Genomic DNA, 14,962 nt, shown 5'->3' on the forward strand with positions numbered 1-14,962 from the left:
CGAGTCACGTGTAAATCGAACTTGAAAGCCCACGATGTGCCCGAGGGAATCTACATAACACCTTCCAAGAAGTGAATATTCTAATTATAATTCAAATTCATTGTCCATGCCAGCCTTAGCTCTCAGTCGGGCTACCATGTATCGCTTCCCAAACATGCCCCGAAAAATTTCCGTAAATAAAACGGAAGCTTCCACGACGCCGTTGCAGCGGATCTCAAACTCGTATCCAAACGCGTTTGTTTTGACTGTTTGGCACAGAAGAATCCAAGCTCCCCTATAAATACCCTCTTTCCTTCAACATTTGGTGATTTTGGATCTGAGGCTCCTTCGTCGCCTTCTCCGAAACCCTAGAATTTTTTTTACCCATTTTCAAAGCAGATTTAGCGCGCAGCAATCTGTGTCTTGGATTCTTTTCCCACTAAGGCCAAAGATCGAAACCCTAATCTATAGACCCTCACGGACTTTGTTCGAGCGAAGCTAGGGTTTGAGAGTTAATTTCTAGATCTCAAACCCGCACTGGGTCTCGCCGTTTGATTGACCAATAAAAAGGATGTCTCGGTGTTTTACGTACCCTCCTCCTGGGTACGTGAAGAATGGGATCCGCGATGAGGCCCTGATCGATTCGATTAAGGTTTGCGTTCAGCTTCGCGCAATCGTGTTTGAGTTTGTAACATGTATATATGTGATAGGTTTGTGTATAGGTTGTACTACAAATATGGGGCGAAGAAGAATATATGATGTATCCAAGAACGATTAATATGTTAACTGGGTTTCTTTGCGCTTGTTTGTACAGTGTTATTAGAGTTTTTAGGCATTTCTGAATATTAAAAGTTTTTGCTGATAGCCCATATAGAAGAACACTTAACATTAAACCATGCAAGAGGTCCCTAAGGACTCTAACCATATTTTGTCCTTGCTTATATAGCTTGGACAATCTGCAAGAATATTGACCTTGAACCCGTTTGAATGGTATGGGCTTTGAATGAGTGTGGGTTTAAGATGATAAATTAAGTGATATTAAAGTAAGGGCGTTGTCTATTAAGATTATGATTTGGTATTATAAGCTATGTGCCCATTGCATATTTGCCGTTATTATGTTGGAAGTTGAAGGGGTCACTGTATCAGAAATATCATGGTGTGGCCAATTTTTAGCAATAAATTTAGGGATTCTAATGTGTCTTGTACACGTTGTTGAGGTGAAAGGGTTCATGGATATGGATTGGTACAAGAAGTAAGGGAGAGTATGTTGTGAGTTAAACTTCAAAATTAGGTTTGATATTGCAAGAATTTAGATGATATCGCATGTTTGGTTAAATAACTGTGCGTTAGAAATTTCTGATGAAATTCACCCACTGATAAATGTTTTGATGGATGATATTGTTTAGAAGGGAGTCTCGGAGATGCAGAAGAAATAGGAAGATGGTTAGTAATATGAAGGTCTGGATTTTGGATTTATGCCAGACATGTGAAATAAGCAAGGATTAAGGAGCTTGAAAGCAGTTGAATTGTTGCCTTAAATTTGATATAGACCTTGGAATGAATATGGGGATTTAAGATGATAAATTCAGTGATAGTGAAGTAAGGGAGGCCGGTTGAGTGGTTGCTTTATTTTTATATAGACATGGAATGAATATGGGGGTTTAAAATGATAAACTGAGTAAGTATGGGAAACCAGTTGAATTAATTTCATATGGACTTCGAATGAATATGTGGGGTTTAAATGATAAATTGAGTTATAGGTTAAGTAAGGGCTGTGCTTATTAAGATCATGATTTTGGTATTTTTAGCCGTGTGCTGCTCTGAATGTGCTGGAAATTGAATTGATCTCTGTATGAGAGGTGATTCGGTGTGATCAATTTTTTAGCAAGACTTATTTCTAGTTTCTAGTGTGTCTAGTTGTTACTGGTATATTGCTAGTTTGACTGGTTATTACCAGTTTTGCATGTGAGATGTTGTGTGCTATTTTGAAAGAAATTGAAGAGAAGTCTTGTTTGGTTAACCTCTTACGCGTTGTCCCCTTTTGGATTCATGATTCTCAGTTTTTCAAAAAAGTGAATCTTGCCCTTTGAAGCATTGATAAGTAGGTGGAACTTAATTGACTAACGATGAAAAGACTTGCAAAGCTAAGTAGGCTCTTCTGATTTAAATTTTAAGTTTTCTACCAATGGTGAGGGGCAAATTTCTTGCACGTGCCTTGGAAAGATTGCTGGGGTTCATTAGCGCATATTGGCTGATGACTCAGCTGACTATTTGGTCTAGGTTGTAGTTCTAAGTGGCTTATCAAGTATTATTTAATCTTGAAGCACAAATGTATTTGTGTGTCTGATAAATAACTTTGTGATTTGAGGGAAAGAAATCTTTTAGTCTGCTGCTGGATCTATTGGATAATGTGTTATAGCTATTTCATCCCTCTTAAGACTAAAGTTTATTTCCCTGGTTTGTAAGAATGCCATGTCTGGCTGACATTTGTGCTCAAACTTTGTAATTCTCCTTTTTCCATTTGTTATGGTTGGAATATAATTTTTTTCTTGATGGCTCGTTCTTTTGAGTTTGATCTAAAATGCCTCCCAATTGTGGGTCCTGTTGTCTTCAAAATTATTTTATGTAATACACATCTGAGGAAAACAGAACCTATTTATGTACCTATGCATGTTGTATTCTCTCTACACCTTTGCTCTTGCTTGCTTTATGGTCTTCTCCACTTCAATATGTTCCCATATTGATGGTGATTCTGATGGTTGAAGATCCAAAGGGAAGAAGAGAAGGCCAGAAAAGAAAGGAAGAAAGAGAAAAAGCGGGAGAAGAAAGAGAAGGAGAAGGCTCGGGAGAAGGCCCGAGAAACTGGAGAAATTGATAATAAGAAGCACAAACACAAGAAAAGGCACAGGGAGGAAAGGAGCCAAGAAGATCAGAAAGGAGGAGACCCTCACAAGAGAAGAAAATATGAAACAGAAAATCTGGAGAAGAGTAGCCTTACTGAAGAACATGGTCACCCGGTTGGTTCCCAGAACTCATCTGATAGCACCTTGAACAGCAACAAAAGGCAGAAGCAGAGCTTGTCCTCTAATGACAAGCATAATTCTGGTGAGTGTCATTATGCCTCTTCCTTTCCTGGGGAAGGCTGTTTACTTGTGGGGTTTGTTAGCTTCACAGTAACACTGATATTCTTTCTTCAACTTGTTATTATTTATTATGTAAAGGAAGCGTTTTCCGGATCCGCTTGCCTCTGCAAAGGCACAAAGATCCTGAAGTGTTACCCAGCAAGGAACAGCCTTGCTCTTCCTCGGGAAGGACTGAGGCTGCCTTTGCTCAAGGGGTGTATGAATCTGATCCTAGACCTGGCAGAGACCCGGGAGAACATTGCTGTTCTACTTCTGGAAATGTGGGCCAACAACTCACTTTCAAGCTCAGCAAGGAGCCCTTCCCTTCCTCCCAAGCGCTCAGCAAAGAGCCCCTCCCTTCCTCCCAAGCGCTCAGCAAAGAGCCCTTCCCTTCCTCCCAAGCATCCAAAATATCTGCTCACAAGGCTGAACCAGCCGCCCTACCAATTGCATCTGGCAGTGGATCTTCCTCGTTACCATCTCCCCTTCGAGACCTAATACAGAATTGGGTTTCACCTCCGATTCAAAGCGAATGTTTTGAATCTGATGATCTGGAATGGCTGTTCGAGTCAAAGCAGAATGGCAACCAAGCAGTTGAAAGAAACAAAGTTGGCACTGATGGCTTGTATGTTCAAAACTCAACACCTTGGCCACGTGCTAGCTATTTGCCAGAGGCTGATATATACGCATTACCATTCACAGTGCCGTTCTGAACTGTCTGAAATGTTTCTGGAATGATTGGTGGAATGATTGGCTAATGAGGAGAGGAGAGGAGCTGATGAGGGAGATTCTCATTTCCTGCTTGTTTAATTCTTCTCGGTGCTGCAAGTGTGAAGAGGTTGTTTCCAGCATTTCAACTGTTCCCTGCTTTTAAGAGTCTGGAGCAACTCTAGCTGTACTGGGTGGGATCAAATTTTGTGCGAGATATATTAGTTACAGAAAGAAACATGGGTAGAGTTTGTCGAATGGAATTATTCTTTTTGTAGGGAGATAGTATATCAATGTGCACCACAGGTTCAATTCTTTCAATCAGTAATACTACTAATATATAGTGATCCAATTTTCATTTTCTCATGTTTTATATATATATATACATATATATAATATTTTTAACACGGGTTAATTGGGACGGTCACATAAGCAAGTTGAAAGTGCAAGTTGAAAGTGTGATATTGATGGAATAAAAATGTGATCTATAATATTAATACTCTTGAGAAAACGGTAATTAAAATAAATATAGTTTTTAAATGTATTTTTTTTATGTGGTAGGGTAGAATGCCAAAACTTTTATGTGGGAATGGTCAATCTTGATGGATGTCGATCTGGATGGAAGATATTACTACGAATTTACCAGTGGAAGGAAGTTTCCTCGTAAAGGCTACAAAAAGAACATTTACGGTTGGGATGGTTAATTGGTTGGTTGGGAGCAACGGGCAACACGCTTTCTACGCAATGCGTCCTGAAGTCTCGTACAATTCCTCCAAAGTCCCTGTAACAGTACAGAGGCCAAATTATAGATTTTTTTTTTACAAAGAAAGAGAGAGAGATTCGAACTAGTGAATAGTAACCTCAATTTCATTTGGGACATGCCAAATTAGGATTTTAAATATGAAAGACGAAATTAACAAATAAAAAAAATAAAAATTAACGTATAAAAATTTGATTTTAACAATCTTATAAAAAACATTTTGAGGCAGAATCCCCCCTCCCAAACCCTTAATTGTTCCCGCCTCTGCCCGCGTAACTAAAGCCTATAACTAAAGCCTTAAACTCTGCAAATGTTCATCTTTGAGGGTTTGTTTAAATTCAAGGCTTCTTTTAAAGGGAAATTAGTAAAAACATTTCAGATTAAGAGAGAGAAATATCATTGGAATCCATAATCGTGGGAGTATTTTAACACATATTAAAATAAAATATCATTAAACTAATTTACAAGTTATGCTTTTTATTACTAAGTTTTGTTATAATTATTGGTGATGTAATACAAGCAGCAATAATTTAAATTTTAATAAAAGTTGAAAAATAAGAGAGAATATGTTTTGATCATTTTATAAAAATAAAAACTAAAAAGGTCAATGATTCAATATTGAGATACATGAGGATTTCATAATTATGATAACTATAATTAATATTTTGCGTTCTTACGAATATCCAAATTGATTCTTCCAATCCAACGGCCATGGGCATCCAGCTTAACCAACGGTCCCAACGTAATCAGGACGAAAACCCCAATAGCATCCGATCTCTCCCATCCAAAAATTAGACGGCCAGTTGGGCACAGAACCAAGTCAAAACGCAACGCAACTTCTACGCAGAGAGAGAGAGAGAGAGAGAGAATGATCTCCGACGGAGTCGAAGACGAAGAGAAATGGCTCGCCGCCGGGATCGCCGGTCTCCAGCAGAACGCCTTCTACATGCACCGCGCCCTGGTAAATTCATGACACAGTTTTTTTCCCGTGAAAAATGAGAGAAAATGAAAGAATCTTCGCATTTCTAGCCCTAATTCGGCCGATTTCTCTTAATTGTTCTTCAGGATTCGAACAATCTCCGAGACGCCTTGAAGTACTCCGCTCAGATGCTCTCCGAGCTCCGGACCTCGAGGCTCTCCCCTCATAAATACTATGAACTCTGTGAGTCTTTCTTTCTTTCTCTCTCTCTCTCTCACTCTCAGCGATCCGTCTCTTTAGGACTTAGAAATTGGTTCTATATTGGATCGAAACGTCGTCGTTTACGGTTGTCTGTTTGGGGCGTTGTTGCGTATACTCAGATATGCGTGCATTCGATGAGTTGAGGAAGCTGGAGATGTTCTTCAAGGAAGAGACTCGCCGTGGCTGCTCCATTATCGATCTCTACGAGCTTGTGCAGCACGCGGGTAACATTTTGCCCAGATTGTAAGCGACTTTTACGCTCATACCCTTCTCTCTATCTTCGTTTGATTTAAAGCAGACACAAGTATATAACTTTAGCACCAAAATAATTTGTTTTGTCTTGAATTTTTTGACTTTGTGGTCTCCATCAGGTATTTACTCTGTACAGTAGGATCTGTATACATCAAATCGAAGGAAGCTCCGGCCAAGGATGTGCTCAAAGACCTTGTGGAGATGTGCCGTGGCATTCAGCATCCTGTACGCGGCCTCTTCTTAAGGAGTTACCTTGCTCAAGTCAGTAGGGATAAATTACCTGATATTGGTTCCGAGTACGAAGGGTAAGGGAATTAGATGGTTTCTGTTGCTTAGGTTAAATCAAATTTTGTAATTGGGGTGGAGGAAGACTTGGTGGGTCGGAGACGGTTGGAAGGTTGGTGGTCTTGAGTCTCTTGACCGCCTTTCTTTGGTTTGATCGCGATGATTAGAACTTGAATGCCGTCATGAGTGGTATTTTAACATCAATGCTATGATGCTATATAATCAGAATTAATCAAATTAGTAAGTACTGAGTTTGTTAAAAAAATTGGGTTAGTTTAGCTCATTTTAGCTAATTCATGTTTTATCATTGCATTCTTTTGGTTGAGCTGTAAACCTTTGTGTATTCTATGCTTTTTGACCTGTAGAGTGGCTTGTGAATTGAATGGTTTCTTTTTTACTCTGGCAGAGATGCTGACACTGTCATGGATGCAGTAGAGTTTGTACTCCAAAACTTCACGGAAATGAACAAGCTTTGGGTGCGGATGCAACATCAGGTTGGTTAAATTATCTGTTGATTGTTACCTGTTCTAGTGTTTGGACATGCATGGCACCACAATCAAAGTCGTTAATAGCATGCCTTGGCATGCTTTAGGCTCGAAGACTGCTGAAGCTTTTGTGTATTGCATTTTAGTGGTTCACAAAACGCAGTAAGGCTTAGCTTACAAAGGCTTGTGTTCTTCAAGCTCAAGGCGCTAATTTCTTATTTCAACCAATATTTTCTTTATTGTTTTTAATTATGAATCTCAAGGCACTTGAATCAGGCATAGAGCACTTTTTTTGTTTCCTTCTAATTTCGTAGTGGTAGCCTTCTTTCTTCTTTGTTGTGGCTACTGGTCGCAGTTACCATAGTACCTTGCATTAGATGTTAGTATTTTTCTTTCTTTCTTTTCATGTGCTTATCGGTTTCCAGCCCTTTTATGAAGAATTGGAAGACTTAGAATATTGAAGTACTTAAGTGTGCCTTAAATCTTAAATAGCAATGACCACCATGCGTGCATGTCATGAAGGTAAAAAATGTGTCATGAGGGCATGATTTCTGGTCATGCAGGTGTTATAGTGCTTGTGAATCATTCATACTCTTAGCTGATCCTGTGTTGAGGCTTGCTGTCGGGCTTTCTGGTCTGCAGGGACCTGCCCGGGAAAAGGAGAAACGGGAGAAAGAAAGGAACGAGCTACGTGATCTTGTAATATGAGTAACCCATATCTGGTAATTTCACTGCAGTGAAATTGTGTACCTAGTCAGTGTATGCTTATAGAATGCTTCTTTTTGCGCACCTTGGATTTACATTAGGTTGGGAAGAACCTGCATGTTCTCGGCCAGGTTGAGGGTATTGACCTTGATTTGTACAAAGATACTGTGCTTCCTAGAGTATTAGAGCAGGTTTGTGCTGTTTCGCTTTGTCTTGTACCTTTTTTGAGGCTTATGATACTTGATTTCGATTTTTTAGCCATCTCATGATGGATTCTTCATCTCAATTGTTGTTTGCCAGGTTGTCAATTGTAAAGATGAGATTGCCCAATTCTACTTGATGGATTGCATAATCCAAGTCTTTCCTGATGAGTATCACTTGCAAACTCTTGATGTACTGTTGAGTGCTTGCCCTCAGCTTCAGGTAGGTGCCACCGTATGCAGTTTTCAGTCTCATTTACCTTCTTTGCTTTTGTATAACTTGCAAATTATTTATATTGTTTCTGGTGTATAACAGTTTAGTAGACAGGTGTTTGTAGTTCTTGTTGAAGTGTCTTAATGTTGCTTTTTTTTTTTTTTTCTTTCTTTTGTATATATATACTTAAAAGGATTGTCATACTTAGATCTTCTGAAGATACTTAAAAAAACATCCTTCTAAGATCAAGATTTTCTGTGTTCAATAATTCCATTGTAAATCTGGTCATGGAATTTATGTAATAAGTTGACAAGATTGGACATTTTCAATTGCCTCCCTCGGTATGGGTAGTTTCTTTTCATATCTTCTCCTGCATTCAAGATATGGCCCCACTTTATACCCTTGAACTCTTTCCTATGTTTTTTTTTTTAACCCATCTTGTAAGGCAAGGTCCTTTGTTGAATTCAGAGATTTGAGATGATGGTTGTTTTGAAATAATTTTGCAAATTATTTATATTGTTTCTGGTGTATAACAGTTTAGTAGACTGGTGTTTGTAGTTCTTGTTGAAGTGTCTTAATGTTGCTTTTTTTTTTTTTTTTCTTTCTTTTATATATATATACTTAAAAGGATTGTCATACTTAGATCTTCTGAAGATACTTAAAAAAACATCCTTCTAAGATCAAGATTTTCTGTGTTCAATAATTCCATTGTAAATCTGGTCATGGAATTTATGTAATAAGTTGACAAGATTGGACATTTTCAATTGCCTCCCTCGGTATGGGTAGTTTCTTTTCATATCTTCTCCTGCATTCAAGATATGGCCCCACTTTATACCCTTGAACTCTTTCCTATGTTTTTTTTTTAACCCATCTTGTAAGGCAAGGTCCTTTGTTGAATTCAGAGATTTGAGATGATGGTTGTTTTGGGATTCTAGATCTTAACATGCTGGGCATCGGCCAGGACCTGTTTAGCACCTAGATCATCTAGTGATACAAGTGCATATTGCATTGCAATGGATTTGATTTGCTGTACTTCAACTGATGCACAAAATTTTGATAAAGAATAAACATGTCAATGATATTGCCAAAATAGGCATACTTCCCTTGTTTGGCCAACCAATTTATGTAGTAATTTTAAAAGCAGCAATTTATGTCCTACTGAGTTCTCTTGTTTCTCCCCCTTTTGTAATCTTGTGTTTCTCAGCCATCTGTCGACATCAAGACGGTGCTATCCCAGTTAATGGAAAGGCTGTCAAACTATGCTGCTTCAAGTGCAGAAGTGTTGCCTGAGTTCTTGCAAGTGGAAGCTTTTTCGAAATTGAGCAATGCCATAGGGAAGGTAAATGTTGCATATTCCCATTTAACATTTCAAAGATTGAATTTGGTAATTGACTATTTTAACTATTTTTTATTTATTTTTGACTTTTACTATGCACAGTTATTTCCAAGTAGATTACTTATCAAAAATTATTTCCAAGTAGATTGACAAAAGATGAACCATACTTAAACCTTTTTTACGCACCTTGCAACATTTTTATCTACTTCTGTGTGTGTGTGTGTGTTAAGTTCAAGAAGTTGAACATTTAATGGCTATATGTTGATGCAGGTGATAGAAGCACAAGTTGACATGCCTACAATTGGAGTTGTAACTTTATATTCTTCTCTTCTTACATTCACACTTCATGTCCACCCTGATCGGCTTGATTATGCGGATCAAGTGTTGGTAAGCTTCCTCTTCAAGCTGATTTAACACATACATGCAATTTTCTGGGTTTGCGTTGTTTAGCATCAATGGCTGTAAACAAATATCCGATAATATGCTTGCTTGGCTTTACATGGTCTATATATTTTCACTATTCTTTTCCTCCCAAGAATGGTTAAGATCTACCCTATATATATATATATATATATATATATATATATATATATATATAAAGAGAAAAATGAGATGTAAAGTGTATGCATGGCCCTCTACCCCATCCTCCACTGCTACTGCCACCACTCATGTGCATGCACTGGCAAACAATACTCACACAGACTAGAACAGAGAACGAACCTTTGGTTTTACCTTTTAAATGGGTGAGAGATACGACTTGACTATGAAAGGCTGATTGTGGAGTGTAATGTGCCACAGTAAGTACTTTGAGATTATAAAGGTTAGTGAGGTTTACAAAGTTAAAATATTGTAATATCTGTCCATCTAGTGGTGTCTTGTTTAGCCGGGACACACTGGTTTGCTGTTGGTTATCATGAAAGTTGTTTAATGGGTTTCTCACAAGGCACGCTTGGGTATTGTTGTAAGTGAAGTTCAGCTAGGAAGTAATACCGTGTCTCCATTTTTTCTTTCAGGGAGCATGTGTTAAGAAACTCTCTGGCAAAGGAAAGATTGTAGACAGCAAAGCAACAAAACAGATTGTCGCGCTCTTAAGTGCTCCACTTGAGAAATATAATGACATTGTCACAGCGTTGAAGCTTTCAAACTACCCCCGTGTTTTGGAATACCTAGACAATGAAACAAACAAAGTCATGGCAACTGTGATAATTCAAAGCGTTATGAAAAATAAAACTTGTATTTCTACTGATGACAAGGTATGGTTTTATTTATTGTTTATCCTCTCCTTTTAGTGTGCTTTGTAATAATGTGGCTTTTTTGTTGTTTACAGGTTGAGGCATTGTTTGAATTAGTCAAGGGTCTTATTAAAGATTTAGATGGGACTCTTGATGATGAGGTAATTTGTAATTTTCTTACTATTTAATGATATTAAACCCATTTTTTTTGTTACTTATAAAAAAAATGATATAAAGTTTTTTAAGCTTATTGTGTAACTTCAACAAGTAATGCTAGATGTTCTTATTTGTAGCTATTTTGTTAATTGTTTCCCTTTTGCATTCTAATATGTTTTTGGAAAATGAGCATTACTGGTAATGTTTCTGAAATTTTGTGCTTGTTCATTTAAAAAAAAAAATACCTTCAGATTGACGAGGATGATTTCAAGGAGGAGCAAAATTCTGTTGCACGTCTTATTCAGATGCTTTACAATGATGATCCTGAAGAAATGTTCAAGGTATTTTACTTATCAAAAAAAGAAATGTTCAAGATATTTTACTTGGTAGAATATTTTCCTGCATGATAGCTTCTCATATTTGTATAAACAATGTTTGGATTCTTAATCTTATTTCTCAAGTGGATCAGTTGGGGCATTCCAAAATGAAAGAGATTTTTAACACAAATGTTGGAGAAATGTAATGTTGTCAAGTATATTGGATTTTTACTCCCATTAAATTATGCTTTCTTATATTTGATGTTCTTGTAACTGCTCATATCTTAGAATTTGGGCTTGAAGTCTAGCGTCTTGTTTCATTTTGTTACGTTGACAAGTTAATTTCTTGTTTGGAGCAATTGAAGAGTACTTTGAATGATACAAAGATTTCCTTCTGTTGAGCTTATTCCACCTGTTGAAGTTTAACGTGCAAGTTCTACTGCGTCATTATGTGCTCATTTAAGGGCTTCTTCATGAATGCGAGCACCTTTTTACTGTATTTCCATGTGGTGAATTGCAGATCATTGGTATTGTGAGGAAGCATATCCTGACTGGAGGACCGAAGCGTCTACCATTTACTGTTCCGGCTCTTGTTTTCTCTTGTCTTAAGGTCTGTTTCTGCCTGTCCAACTCATGCAGCTTGTGGTTGTTTGTTATATATTAATGCTAACAAGTTTTAAGTTTTCAAAATTTGCTGTTGTGATATCATCTTGGGGTATGCATCATGTAATTTATCCAAGGGGGTACGTAGAATGGTTACTCATACTTTGTGCCTTGCGTCGGTAATGGTGGACATATCAAGGATCATTTGTATACATTGGATCATATACTAAGCACCATAAGGCTTGTTTTGATTTTGTGAAGAAAACCTATATTTTTGCACTTATGAGCTGTATGTTGTCTGTAATATGTAGTTGGTTAGGCAGTTACAAGGCCAAGAGGAAAATCCTTTTGGAGACGAGACATCAACTACGCCAAAGAAAATTTTTCAGCTTTTGAATCAGGTAACTTTTACCGAAAGAAATATTTTTTTTATTTTTTATTTTTTTTAATTTTAATATTATTATGAAAATGTTATCTATTTCTTGCGTTTTGTCTATGTTGTTAGGTGGACAATGGTTTGGAGGCTAACATATTAAGTCTACTCCAATAGTTTTGAGTTTATTCTTTCTTCTATCTTATTGTACTTGTTGAAGGTTTCCCGTTTATTATTTCAGACTATTGAGGCTCTGTTAATTGTTCCAGCACCTGAACTTTCATTACGGTTATATCTGCAATGTGCTGAGGTACATGGAATTGTTTGGTTTATAAACATTTGAAGGATAGTTACGCTAAGACATTTGCTAACTTGCACGTCTCTTCTGTTTTCTGTTAGGCTGCGAATGACTGTGATTTAGAACCTGTTGCTTATGAGTTTTTCACCCAAGCATATATTCTTTATGAGGAAGAAATATCAGTAAGTTGACGGATAATCTGGGAACTAGTCCTGTTACACCATTTTTTCTTCTCGTGATCTTTTGCTTGCATTTATTTGCTGCAATAGGATTCCAAGGCACAGGTGACTGCGATACATTTAATAATAGGGACTCTTCAGAGAATGCATGTCTTTGGTATTGAGAACAGAGATACTTTAACGCACAAGGCCACGGGGGTAAATTCTAGAGTTTTATCATCTTTGTTCAACTTTTATAATATATTTCTACTGCTTATGATACCTTTCCTGTTTTGCAGTATTCTGCAAAGCTTTTAAAGAAGCCTGATCAGTGTAGAGCTGTTTATGCGTGCTCGCATCTTTTCTGGGTTGATGATCAGGAGAACATGAAAGACGGAGAGAGGTGGGTTGCCATACATACTCCTACACACACACAAAAACAAAAAACAAAAAACTGCTTATGTGTTTGCGTCATTATATGAACATATCCTGTTTACAAGAATGATCATGCTCCTCTGAATTTATTATTAACATTTGTTATTATTTTTCAATTTTTAAGCAGAGTCCTGCTTTGCCTAAAGCGCGCATTGAGAATTGCAAATGCAGCTCAACAAATGGCCAATGCAGCGCGAGGTAGCACCGGATCGGTGACACTATTTGTTGAGATACTGAACAAGTAATGGTTTTGCCCGTGATTTTCCCTCCCCCCCATACCTCAGTTGTGTTTCCACATTTTTTCTTCTGAAGCTGGGATAATTTTTTTCTCATTTTGTTTGCAGGTACCTTTATTTCTTTGAGAAAGGGAATCCCCAGATCACTGTTTCCACAATCCAGGGCCTGCTGGAATTAATTACTACGGAGATGCAAAGTGACTCTACTTCTCCAGATCCATCTGCGGATGCTTTCCTTGCCAGCACAATGCGGTACATCCAGTTCCAAAAACAGAAAGGTGGTGCAGTGGGGGAGAAATACGAGGCCATCAAGGCGTGACTGAGAGAGAGGTTAAAGAACTCCCCTCTTTTAACCAACGAAACAGGTTTATTGCTATACTCCTCATCAGATGCAATGCTGAATTTTGGTTGGCGTCCATTTGTAATTGGAAAATCTATATGCTGACTGTGTCGCATCACTAATACAGCATGCATTAACATAATGTGCTCTACTTTGGAATTTTATTAGTTCTATTTACAAATTTATTAGTTTTTTTTTTTTTTTTCCCTAGAGATTATGTTGATGTATAATATAATATACCTGGAAGGTATCTTTACGAAAAAGCTCTCCATTTGTTAATGCTTTTTGGAGGGTGTTTTTTGTTTGAATAAGTGTTCTAATGCGACGTAAAGGTGGATATGTTTTTGAGTGTTGTGATTTAGGTTGTTTTGTTAGTATTTTTGTTTTTTAAATTAAAAAAAAAAAAAAAAAAAAAAAAAAAAAGAGCTTTAACAAACAAAGCCCTCCCTTGTTTTTACAGTTTCGCATAAAAGATACAAGAATCCATAATCTGCAATTCCATTGCCATACATATTGAACCTTGTTCTCTACTTCGGAAATGACAAGAAAACAATGCTTCAAGAATCTTTGTTAATGTGTTTTGGTGTCATGTTTTTTATTTGGAAGTGTTTTGATGTGATATAAATGTGAAAATTGTATATAAAAAAAAAATGTTAAAAAAAGAAAAGAAAAGAAGAGAGTAGTCGTGTGGGCGCCACCTTACATGACAAAGTGGGGTGACAACGATTGGGGGTGGTTGCATGGCTTCTCTCCTCCATAGAGGATGGACACGTGACTAGCTTAGTCTTTTAATTTTTTTAAATGATAAGTTAGCTATTATTGCTTGTATTGTCAAAATATTCTTACAACAAATTATTTATATCAATTTACTTTTGTTGTTTTCCACGAGCTACATCAACCTTGCCGCTAATTATCATTAGAGGGAGAGAGAGAGAGAGAGAGAGAGAGAGAGATGCGGGATGCCTTTCATGTTTGTTTCAATAAACTACTTTCTCTTTTCCGTCTTTTGGACTATTTTCTTTTCAAGCCAATTTGCACTGCAATATATCACCCCGAAATGTGTCTCTTGATATCCCCGCAATATGTAGCGTGACAGTGTATATAAGAAAGAGAGAGGGATTGTGCTCTCTTAGCTTTTAATAAATGAACCGATCCCAAACTGACTTAATCCAAGTCCAACTTTAACATGTTCACGAGCGGCCCTGTTAATTCACAGTCAGCAGCTTAATTCAAACATACTCTTCCGAGTTTATGACCCGAATTAAAAACCCAACTTACTTTTTAATTTCTAATTCCAATGCTAGAGAGACAATCATACTTCATGGCTTTAACTCAGCTTCTTCAATTGGTGGGGGCATCTAAACAATCCTCTTATCATGTAGAACCCAGCAACTGAATTCATTCCACAAAGCAAAAGATGATAAAAGTCGTGTTCGTTGGTGGCGACAGATGCAAATCTATGTTGTCATGCATCGAAGGTCAATCCAACGAAACAACCCATTTTCTTAGGAATCCCGAGTCTAGCAATATTTGGGCAGCAACAAGAGCTCTTATAAGGCCTACTTGCCTGAGTAAAGGGGCAAACTAT

The 14,962-nt window shown here is 37.4% G+C and overlaps 2 protein-coding genes across 2 annotated transcripts; both read left to right on the plus strand.

Annotated features, from left to right (window-relative positions):
* Positions 1–314: 314 nt before the first annotated feature.
* LOC132171048 (cylicin) lies at positions 315–4,169 on the plus strand. Its single transcript, XM_059582253.2, has 3 exons — positions 315–631; positions 2,745–3,084; positions 3,201–4,169. Exons 1-3 carry the CDS (start codon positions 551–553, stop codon positions 3,812–3,814), a joined length of 1,035 nt encoding a protein of 344 aa, XP_059438236.2. The 5' UTR covers positions 315–550; the 3' UTR covers positions 3,815–4,169.
* A 1,204-nt stretch (positions 4,170–5,373) lies between these two features.
* On the plus strand, positions 5,374–13,728 carry VPS35A (vacuolar protein sorting-associated 35A-like protein). Its single transcript, XM_059581572.2, has 21 exons — positions 5,374–5,530; positions 5,635–5,731; positions 5,869–5,992; positions 6,121–6,306; positions 6,693–6,780; positions 7,414–7,470; positions 7,578–7,667; positions 7,777–7,899; positions 9,095–9,229; positions 9,497–9,613; positions 10,240–10,479; positions 10,554–10,619; positions 10,866–10,955; positions 11,452–11,541; positions 11,846–11,935; positions 12,149–12,217; positions 12,307–12,387; positions 12,475–12,582; positions 12,663–12,766; positions 12,926–13,039; positions 13,143–13,728. The coding sequence occupies exons 1-21, from the start codon at positions 5,438–5,440 to the stop codon at positions 13,351–13,353; spliced, it is 2,373 nt and encodes a 790-aa protein (XP_059437555.1). The 5' UTR covers positions 5,374–5,437; the 3' UTR covers positions 13,354–13,728.
* The last annotated feature ends 1,234 nt before the right edge of the window (positions 13,729–14,962 follow it).

This window comes from Corylus avellana, chromosome 1 (assembly GCF_965113065.1).
Source record: "Corylus avellana chromosome 1, dhCorAvel1.hap1.2, whole genome shotgun sequence".
Classification (NCBI taxonomy): domain Eukaryota; kingdom Viridiplantae; phylum Streptophyta; class Magnoliopsida; order Fagales; family Betulaceae; genus Corylus; species Corylus avellana.